The sequence below is a fragment of the Arachis stenosperma genome, chromosome 1, assembly GCF_014773155.1.
Source record: "Arachis stenosperma cultivar V10309 chromosome 1, arast.V10309.gnm1.PFL2, whole genome shotgun sequence".
Lineage (NCBI taxonomy): Eukaryota > Viridiplantae > Streptophyta > Magnoliopsida > Fabales > Fabaceae > Arachis > Arachis stenosperma.
Genome location: NC_080377.1, coordinates 16,085,354 through 16,096,878, shown reverse-complemented (window position 1 = coordinate 16,096,878; position 11,525 = coordinate 16,085,354). Strand labels below are relative to the sequence as shown.

Below are 11,525 nucleotides of genomic sequence, written 5' to 3'. Positions count from 1 at the left end.
ATTTTTGAATCAATTTTATTTTGAAAAAATTTATTAAAAATTTTTGTTGTAGACAAAATTAATAATATTATGTTCAATTATTTAAGGAGACCAAATTAATATTTTGATTAGATACTTTTATTTTATTGAAAATAAATTCTAATTTCATTAAAAAATAAATTTTAGTTGATAAGTAAAAACACAAAAATGTGCATGACAGTGAAATCATAATTTCTAGACAAGTAAATTATAGTCTTATTATCTTAAAAAAATAATTTATTTATAGAATAATATTAAAAAATCAACAATAATTTGCATGAAAATAGTTTATTAGTAAAATAAAAGTTAATTGATTGATTACCATAAAATTTAATTTAACGATAAATTTGCAATTGAACATATTTTTACAGCTTAATTTAAAATCTGTTTACAGCTTAATTTAAAAGCAACTGAAAATGTAAGTTATCGGAAACAAAACAAAACTCATCAAGAAAATAGAAACAGAGACACAAAAAAAGGACAGATAATATCATTTATGCCATTCCTATAAAAAAATCGTGAATTTTGTTTCTTTTTTAGAATACTAAATTTTACTTTTTCAAACAATTTGTATACATATATTTGACAAAAATTAAATAAAAAAAAGTTTCAGATAAATTTAAAGAAAAATTGGTCAATATGAATGAAAAAAAAGAACATATCAAATTCATCTGTTAGAAATTTAGGAATAACACGTAGAAAGAATTTAAATTATTTTAAAAGTAGTTATTTGATCTATTCAAACCGATTTTTTTAAATAAACCATTTATATAAAATAAATCAATTTTTTTTTTTAAACTATACAGTAACACGTGTCAACGATCCAGAAAAACTTCACCTGTAGTGGACTACAGGTGAGTTTTACCTTAGAGTTTTTATGACTATGAAATGGGACCTATTCCACCAATGACGTTGACTAATTTTTCCATGATTTGTTTCGATAAAGCAAATACGAGACATGCATATCAAAATTCAACAGGTTTCAATAGTAATAAACATAATATAAGCTCACACGCAAACTACTATAGTTTGACTTGAATTAGCAGCAGCCCGCACATCTTTCTCCATTTTAAAGTTACACACAAATCACTTTAATTGAACTCAATTCAAATCAAATCATTTCCATAATTGCGAATGCTGAAATAGTGAATTACACTCTTTATTAGCAAGCAAATAGAGTAGTTATCATATGATGCGGCGGCACAGGGTAATGCCATCACCAACAGGGATTTGACAAATCTCGATCCTTGAATCATGCGCGAGGTACTTGTTGACCTCTATGACATAACTACGGAATTGCTTCACATAATCCAGCATTGGTGCATCAGGTGGGCGCGCCACAGCACCACTCCATAGAGTGTTGTCGTAGCCAATCAATCCCCCAACTCTCACCAGCTCAATCACCCTCTTATGGTAGTTCAAGTAGTTATCCTTATCCGCATCCACGAAGACAAAATCAAATGCCCCCTTGTTATTTTCCTGAATAATTTCTAGCTTTAGTTGACCAAACATGCATATATTATTCTAGTAACTATTAGCTAACAAAACTAGTGTATATATTATGGTAAAATCACACAGCTTATATATATTAGCTAACTAGTTAAAGCAAAAACAAACTTAACTACTTTAAAACCTAGTATGTTCTCTAACTGAGTCAACAACTAATATAACTATAACTATTGACCCTGATTATAATTAATTCTCTAACTATGTTGTATGCACAAGAAGATCAGTCACTTATATATAAAATATATATTAAAAATAAATTAAAAAATATTTAATTATATACAAATATATAATGACCAATTTAATAGTTAATTTTTTTATGTGTACGTAATATTTTTATTAGTTTTTTAATAACTCAGAGTTAGTTAACAATTATATAATATAATATATATTTCTAAAACATGGAGAATGGTGTGTACGCACATCTAATAACAATTCGTCAAGAAGAGGAAGAGCGCATCCTTCTTTGAAATCAATTTTATGAGCCACTCCGGCTTTTTCAATCATGGGCAGTCCAAGTTCATAATATTCCCGGTTGATGTCTATGGCAAAGATCTAACATTAATAGAAGTACTCATCAAATCAGCCAGTATATATAATTATAAATATTAAAGCAACGATATAATTAACATTAGATTATTATTTGAATCTACCACATAATTATCACTAATTTATACATAATTATCATAATTGTTGAAGAGTATTTAGTAAAATAAATTATATTTTAATCTTAGAACAAGTGGAGAAAGTTCACATAATAGAAGATATGAGAATTCTATTTAGATATCTTGCAAAAAGGGAAGAGTTTCATTTTCTCAAGAAAATATATACAAAGTGACATAAAAAAAAAATAGTGTATACAATATTTCTCAGATCAATACATACAAACTGAATTTTGATTAATATATCGGTGGATTTTTATATTTGTTTATCTATGACAGCTCAAAAGTTTTACTTGTTGAACTTTCTTTTCTCTTGGTGTTTTTTTTGTGATTTTTGGTCTGAGTTTCTATGAAAATGCCACCAGATATCGGATTGAGTTTTAGTACGGAAATGTATGTAAACTGAAAATACTTGTCCTGCTCATGAATGTTCCCTCTTGCATTATTTCAATAATAATAATAATAATAATAATAATAATAATAATAATAATAATAAGTAAAGACCTTTCCATCATGAGGAAGAGCAAGAGCAGTAGAGAGTAAAGAATAGCCAGTGTAGACACCAATTTCCATAGTCTTCTTTGCGTTTATGAGTTTAACCAGCATGTTTATAAGTTGTCCTTCGTCTGGTGGGGTAGCCATGAGACCCCTGTTATATGTTTTACAATATAATGTAAATTTAATTTGTTAAAGTTGAAAAAGGTTAGTTCTTCTCTACCAATCAAAAATAATAAAATACTATTTTAATTCCTAATATTTAAATTAAATATTAATTTATTTTTAACATTTAAAATGTCCTTTTTTTTTTAACAGAGTCAATGATGTCCATGCTTTAAATTCAGGAAGAAAACATGTACCATAAAAATATGAATACTTTAGCAAGTATTATCGACTCATCTATTTTCAGCCCACTTATGTGTATTAATCCTATTGTCAACCTACTTATATATTAAATCTTTTTTATAATATTTTATTTATTAAATCTTAATATTTACTAACATAAACATTATTAGCTTTTTTTTTTCGGAACTCTAAAATCTTAACATTTAAATATTGACTAAATTAATAATATTTTCACAATACATCCACTAACAATAATATTATATATTATCCATATTTAATGATAGGCCATCAATATTGAGCTAACTATGTGAGTTTTTTTGTGGGCAAAAATAGAACACTTTAAAATATTAGAAATAAGACTATAATAACTTGACCCATCACTGAAACAGTATTTTATTATAAAAAATTTGATAAATGCTTAAATAATTGAAGAAAGGTCTTACTCTCCAATAGAGTATAGGAAAACATTCATTCGTATATGTCGTCTATCAAATTCAAATTCATGTAAAAAATATAAATCATATTAGTTAAACATTAAAATCAACTTAAATTAATTACTAATAAAAAATATATATTGAAATATAATATATATATATAAAAGCTAATTTGATGGCTAATTTTTTGTATATATTAGATATATAATTATTTATCCGTCTCTTTTTATCAATTTAAATTTTTTTAAAAAAAATAGTTTTGTGACATAATATTAAAATTTCTATAACTAAAAATTTTAAAATTTGATTCTTGATAAACCAAAAAAAAAAATTAACATAAGACAAATTAAAAAAAAGGAATGAGACCTATGCAAAAATTCAAATAAACTTAAAAGAAGACCGATTTTACTTGAAAATGTGTTAGAGATATAATTATTTATAATTTATGAATTTTTTTATCAATTTAAATTTTTTTAAAATATAATTTCATGACAGCCTGGACATAATAGTCTTAAAAAAATATTCACATAACACTCAGAATTTATTGTTTTTGGCTTTTATTTACTCATTAATTCAATTTTTTTAGTCAAGATTTTTTAGTTTAATAATCCAATATTATACTTTATCACATAGTCTTAAACATTAATAATTAACTGATAGCTAAAATTAATAAATTCTGAAAATTTTTTAATATTTTTTATATGAATTTGTTGGAAAATGAAAAATGATTAACCATTATTGCTCTTACCAGGGGTGTTTTTCTGACATCTGACGGAGCTCCTTCATGCATTCATGCTCTCTTGGAAACACACTCGTTTCAAGGATATACTGATAGAGTGCATCGCTCTGAAGGAGAGTCTTATGAGCGAGTTCCTTGTGGCCAATTTCTTGGTTTTCTTGTTCAGCCATGTCCTTTGTAATCCTTCTTAATTAATTTGTAATGGATTGAAGTTTAGAAGAGATTGCTATCAGTTAGATGCTGATGAAAGGCACCAAGATGGTGTCCAATAATCCAATTTATAAGGTTCACAAGCGCTTTAGAGCTGTGATGATGATATGGCCAATCTTTTTATGTCTATTATTCATTTATTTGTGTACCTTTTTTAAAATAAATATTAAATATTTAAAATTTATTAGCTTATATATTTTTAAATTAACTATTTATTTTTTTAATAAATTAGACATTATATATATATGATGGTATTTAAATAATTTTGATCGTTGATCTCAATTATAAAAAATATATATAATATATATATTAATTAAAATTAATTACTAATTAAAATTACTAAAACCTTAGTATTCCCAAATTATTTAAAAATTTTTCTGATTAATTGATGACTTCAACTTTACTTTAGAGAATTGCCTTTTTCTTTTAATCTTAATTGATACTCCTTGAAATATTATATCTAAATATAAAGAGGATTTTTTTTTTGGTGACTAAATAGAAAAGAAAGAAAAAAAAAGAGACAAAACCAAATTAATTGGCTAGGGTCATATCTAAATCTATTAGATGTTGAAACTCACTCCATGGTTGGCTCCAATTCGAGTGAATGTCCGCGACAGAAGCAGCTGCTTTAGCCATACAATCTGCAACACTATTTGCAGTCCTCTGAATTAAAAGAATAGAGACTCTCCAATTCCAATTCATAACCTCCTGAATATGCTTTGCCAAATCCCATTCCGGAATATCCTTACTAAGCATTCTTTGGTTTACCAAGAAAAGAGCTTCTAAACAGTCTGTTTCACAAATAACCTCACGAAATCCACTCTCCCAAGCAAGAAGTAAACCTCTCCAAATTGCATACAATTCAGCAAAAAGAACACTGCACACTTCGACTTTTTCAGTGCAACCTTTCAACCAACATCCATCAGGATTGCGAATAATACAACCAAAACCAGCATAGCCAGAAGGAGCAAACCAACTAGCATCACAATTCAATTTAACAGAATGAACTGGAGGTGGAACCCAATGCAAACAAAGTGAAGGAGGAGACAGAGATTGATGTATAGCAAAAATAGTGTGAAACTCCCTTACTGAACTACGAATCAAACTCACCACTTTACTAGCACTCCATGAATCATCTATATTAAATAAGTCATGATTCCTGCTTCTCCAAATCCACCAGATGGTCGAAAAGAAAAGAAAAACATCTCCACTCCTTGCACCTCTGTAGAGCCAATCATGTAAATTCGAGTTATCTGAATACATGCCTAAAAGGGTCCAGACCTCCTTGGCACTAGGGCACTCCCGAAGACAATGAAGAATGGATTCATAACCATTCTGACACCGATGACAGGTGCTAGATAAAGCTAAACCACGACCCAAACGAAACTTTGCCGTAGGAATAGCATTATGAAGACTGAGCCAAATCAAGAACTTATACTTCTCAGGAATATGCAGACGCCATACCCACAACCAATTATCATGCTCATTCCAGTCAAACTTTCTTTTGGCTAGCCAACTGTACCCACTCCTAGCTGAGTAGAGTCTAGAAGATGCCACACCCCACGACCAACCCGAACTCTCTCCAGCATTCAAATCCAGATTATAAGCATTCAAACACTGTTTGACATCTTCTGGAATGATAGAGAAAATATCATGGAGATTCCATTGACCATCTTTCCAAACGTCTCTAATAGTTAAATCAGAGTCAGATATATGTACAAAAGGGACATCTTGAGCAATTGGGCCCTCAATACTCCAATTGTCAAACCAAAAAGATTGATCAAGTGACCCAACGCACCAAGAGAAGGCATCCTTAAGAGCACCAAAAGTCTTTGAGACACTCTTCCAAACATGAGAAGCATTGCAAGGGACAGGGCCATCTAAAACTCCCTCATTCCTCAGATATTTTGCCCTCAATAGAGCAACCCAAGGCTTGTCTTGACAATGAAAAAGTTGCCACACCGTTTTACCAAGTAAAGATATATTAACACACGCAGGGTCTCTAACACCCAGGCCACCAAATTTTTTTGGAGTGATCACGGTCCTCCAATTAACAAGAGAAAGACCTCTACCATCAACTTGACCCTTCCAAAGGAACTGTCTCATCATAGAAGATAATTTATCGCAAACCCAATTTGGAAAAAAAGATACCTGCATATGATAGACAGGAATAGATGCTGCAACAGAATTGATCAGGCAAAGTCTCCCTGCTTTATTTAGAAGCCTTCCTTTCCAATTAGCTAATCTTCCCCTCACATTTTCAATCACCGAATGAAAAGAAGCCCTACTGGTATGGGAATGATTAAGGTTAACTCCAAGATATCTTCCTAAGTCCAAAGCAAAACGTATTGAAGAAACACTAGTAAAAATATCTCTTCTACGAGCAGTCACATTTTTAGAACAAAAAGCTTTAGACTTTTCAAGATTCACTTTCATGCCAGATACCTTGCAAAAAATGTTAAGAGAATGCATGACCATTTGGACCTGACTTTTTGTAGCCTGGCAGAAGAGTAAGAGATCATTTACAAACATCAAATGAGAAAATTTTGGGCCACCCCTAGTGACAGAAACTGGTTTCCACACACCCTCGACCACCTTATGAGATATAAAATATAAAGAGGATTTGAGTTAACTATTTAAGTGTCTCAAATTATTTTTTTTATTTTTTATATTATAAAATATAATATTAATGACTGAAAATTTAATTTTTTTATCAAAACAAACTATCATTTGTATGCATGAATGTTTAGAATATTAACAAATTTATCAATAAAAAAATTAATTTTATATTTATAAAAAATAATTTTTAAATTAAAAAAACATTAAAAATTTTTAAATTACCTTCTTTTAACTTAATTTTAAGCTCAGTCCATCTTCATCTTCATCCTTGACTTCTCCAACAGCGATGACGATGAATGACGGCCCTTCACTACCTCTCTCCTCCCTGCTTTTCTTTTTTCTGCCACCTCTTCGCCTTCTCTATTCAGTTTTACTTTATGTTGACAAAATTTTTGAATCTTATGTTACGTGCCTCCCGAAACTCCAAATCCATTACCATTCCCTCATTCCTTCTAACATCCTACGAATAAGAAAAGAAAATAAAAAAGAAAGGATGCTAAAAGTGGTGACGCCACTGTACGTGGTGTGTGGGAGAAAAATATTTTTCAGAATGTATAATTTTTTCAAGAAGAGTCCCTCTTAGTTATTCAACTTGTTAGAAAGAATAAAGTACTAAAATTGACTACGAAAGATTATAACACTCTCAAATTTAATCATAAAAAGATAGAATTTCATAGATAAAACTATCTAAATTTTAAAAATCTATAAAAAATCTTAAATTGTCCTCTAATCTAACCTTCATAGACCAAAGTATCCAAATTTTAAAATCTATCAAAAATTCTTAAATTTTCCTCTAATCTAACCTAATCACTCTCAAACTCTAATCCCACCTCATCTACATTCTCCAATCCTCTTCACTAATGCTCCCAATCTTCAATAAACCCCTTTCTCTCCCTACAATTATTACCGCCTATCGTACCTCTTCCGAGAAGCCTTTTGAACTCTGCTACAATGGCCCGAACTCCAACAATAGCCACAGCAATAACAACTATTACTCATTGTCTTCCACTGAGTTGCTAAGTCACAACTCGCAAAATATGTCAGCAGTGCAGCATTTCTTAACTTCCACTATCGCTAGAAAGATGAAGAAGGCGTTAGGCTTGAAATCGTCGTGTTCGGGGTCTAGGAAGTGTTGTCTCTGGTTCGGGTTCGAGTTTGCCCTCAGGTTTGGGATAGGGGAAGCTAAGCTAAAGAGGCCGTTAATTGAGTTTGATTCACCATGCTGGTCTTCATATGTTTCGGTGTCGAGATTGAAGACCATAAATCTAAGCGAAGGAAAAGTTTCATTCTTGTGTTGGCACTCCCACTAATAAGCAACGTAGTTTTGTTCATGTTTCAGTCCCCACAAACTCAAAATCCTTCATCTTTGCATATCATGTTTTCTTTTCCTCTTTCATGGGTCAAAGCCAGTGGTGGAGCTTAGTTCAGACAAGGGGGGCCACGGCCCCCCAAACTTTTTATAAAAAATTAGTAGTACTTTTTTAAAAGATAAAAAATAATTCAATTGGTTTAAATACTTTACTATGACTTAAAGTACCCAATAAATTTAATAAGCAACACTCTTTCTACCTTTAAGTTTAAATATAAAAAATTAGATATTTTTATTTATTTAATTTAATATTATTTTATATTTTACTATTTATTTAATTTAATTTTTTATATGATAAAAAATAATTGAATATTCAATAAGTATTAATATTATTGTATTTGTATAAATTGATAAAAAAATTCAATAAATATTATAAATTTTAATATTTGTTCTTCTAACTTCTTCTTTACATATTCTACAGGATATATATTCAAATTTTATTATAAAATAATAATGAAAAATTAAAGAATTGATGCATTTTTTAAGAGGAAGACTAATATTTAAGAAGGAGAACATATAATTTTTACAATATCAACACATGTAGATAGTTTTTCTACTTTAATGAATCGCGAAAAAAGTGAGATACAACTTTTAAAAGTTCAAAAAGTTACATATGATAAGTTTGACCTTAATTTTTTGGAATAAGACCCTGAAAAACGGCTTTAAATTTGGTAATATCACCAAAACCAGAGAAATGAAATTAGACGAGCTTATCTTAAATGGAGTCCATATCAAAAGCATTTTGACAATTATCTTCTATGTGGCTCCCCCAAAATTTTATTTCAAGTTCCGCCACTGGTCAAAGCTTTGTTTTGTAGCTTCATGATTTGGATAACTCTGGCCTGCCAATGAATCTATCAAGAATTTGTTTATTTCTCCTAATAAAGAACACCAAGTAGCTCTTTCTCACTATTCCAAATATCCCTATCACTTGCAATTATAATAAGCTCTGAAATCGACAGAAAATTGAGATGGTGATAGTAGTGGAAAGAGAGAGAAAAGAGAAAACAGAACAGGGATTGGGACCTGCGAGATTTGAAATGGTGAAGAAGATTGTAGAATAGAGATGAAGTGGGACTAGAGTTTGAAAATGGTTAGGTTAGAATAGAAGGGCAATTTAGAGATTTTTAATAGATTTTTATGATTTAGATAGTTTTGTTTACGAAATTTCATCTTTCATGATTACAAATTAATTTTAATTTTTTATGGTCAAATTTATCAATGTCATAATCTTTTATGGTTAATTTTAATATTATACTCTGTTAGAAAAAAATTATTGTACACTAAATGAAAGGAAATTGCAAAAGAAATTATTAGTACCATTCTGTGGTTGAAAAGAGCATTACTTGAGTAAGATTTTATAAAATATTATGGCAAAAAAACTTTCAAGCATGTATATTGGATTTAGGTTTGTGTAGTTTATCTGTTTATGATTTATGATATAAATAATTAATTTATTTCCAATACATTTTTAAAATGAGAAAGATTCCAAATGAAAGAGTTTTTATTGGCAACAATCAATGTGAGAGAAGAGGTAGTGGGGAGAGAAGAGTAGCCAAGAAAGAGGTAGTGAAAGAGTGGTCGAAGATGTCATTGCCATTGGAGGAATTGAGGATAAAGATGAAGATGAATAGAGGTTAGAGGTTAGAGGTTAGAGGTTAGAGGTTAGAATTAAGTTAAAAAAGGATAAATTGAAAAATTATAGTATTTTTTCAAGTTTTATTTTTATTTTCTGTTGTGGATGAATAAACTTATATAAAGATTGTATGTGTAATAAGTTAGTTGATGCTAATTTTAAAATAAGACCAACTTTTTAAAAATAATTTGTCAGCGTTCTAAATATTCATAAGTAAAAATGGTATTTTATTTTTTTTATTATTAATATTGATGTAAGTTGTCAATGTTCCAAGGCAACTTTCTTACAAGTTACAACATTAATAAATATTAATTAGAAAATCTTAAGAGTCAATCATTTTTAACAATTTTGACTAATGCAATATAAATATTAAATTATGTTTAATAAATAAATTTATTAATTAATGTGTATAAATTCTGATAAATAAAAGTCTAAACTTTATTAACTTATGTATATAAATTTTAGTAAATATAAGTATAAACTATATTTTATGTGTATAAATTCTTATAAATATGAGTATAAATTATTATTTATTAAATATTGACTAATAATAATACTTAGTTACTAACAAATAGCACTGCAAGTACATATATAAATGACTGAGTAACTAATTACCACAATAATTAACTATGGTATGTATAAGGTTTAATTACTCTATTAGTTTCTATAGTTTTGTCAATTTTTTAATTATATCATCTTTATACTGTTTTTTTTTAAATTTAGTCTATGCACCAGTTTTTTTTAGTTAGATTCCCACCATGACAAAAACATTTGATTTTACAAAATATTCCATATCCAAATTGAAGATTCTCTAATATTTTTAGAAATTTCTAATTATCTCTCACTTCTATTTTTCATAAAGACATAACATTCTAAATTTCCTAACTTAACACACTTTGCAATTTCACTATTTTCAATCTTCCTCTTTTTTGCTCAGCTTTTTCTTCAACAATAATAGAAAAAGTAGAAGCAGTGTCCGAGTTATCGAACACGGTGCACATATTTGTGGTCACGAACTACCAACTCGGGTACATGAAAAAACCATTCAATTCTCATAATTTTTCTCATGCAATGATTCCAATTCCCAAGACATTCTTCCGTTTTCTTCTTCTTTCATCCATGAATTTTGATTTCTTCTGCAAAGGTGTATTTTTTATTTTATTTTATTTATAGATCAAATGAGATGTAAAATTTTCAATCTAGTCGCTTTATGTCTGTTGTCATTTTTATTTCAAATAAAAATGAGATTTTTGGTTGATGGGAGTGGTGGAGAATGGATTTGAGATCTTGCATGTAACAATGATGTCAATTGGTGGATTCATGTTATCAGAGGCTAGGTCATAATTATAGGAATCAATTTGGATTTCTTTGTTTGCTTGACTATTCGATTTGCTACTCTAAGAAATTTGATGCATTTTAGATTGTAAAGTGAGTATTGTTTGGCAAATGATGCATTTTGTTCTACTTTTTAAATGAAATTAAAAGAAAA

The 11,525-nt window shown here is 29.0% G+C and overlaps 1 protein-coding gene across 2 annotated transcripts; it reads right to left on the bottom strand.

The window, feature by feature from the left end:
- Positions 1–983: 983 nt before the first annotated feature.
- On the bottom strand, positions 984–4,513 carry LOC130946021 (caffeoyl-CoA O-methyltransferase 5-like). Of its 2 annotated transcripts, XM_057874704.1 has the most exons (4): positions 4,212–4,507; positions 2,691–2,835; positions 1,948–2,079; positions 984–1,497 (listed from the first exon to the last, which is right to left on the bottom strand). In XM_057874704.1, the coding sequence occupies exons 1-4, from the start codon at positions 4,370–4,372 to the stop codon at positions 1,204–1,206; spliced, it is 732 nt and encodes a 243-aa protein (XP_057730687.1). In that variant the 5' UTR covers positions 4,373–4,507; the 3' UTR covers positions 984–1,203. The 2 variants fall into 2 exon arrangements, with proteins under 2 accessions (XP_057730687.1, XP_057730693.1); XM_057874710.1 differs by lacking the exon at positions 1,948–2,079 and having other exon boundaries at positions 4,212–4,513.
- Positions 4,514–11,525: the final 7,012 nt, after the last annotated feature.

Coding starts and splice junctions, on each gene's coding strand:
- LOC130946021 (XM_057874704.1), bottom strand. CDS start 4,372: ATGGCTGAACAAGAAAACCAAGAAATTGGCCACAAGGAACTCGCTCAT. Junction 2,836..4,211: donor ATGTCAGAAAAACACCCCTG/GTAAGAGCAATA, acceptor AACATATAACAG/GGGTCTCATGGCTACCCCAC. Junction 2,080..2,690: donor CTCTTCCTCATGATGGAAAG/GTCTTTACTTAT, acceptor TATTAATGTTAG/ATCTTTGCCATAGACATCAA.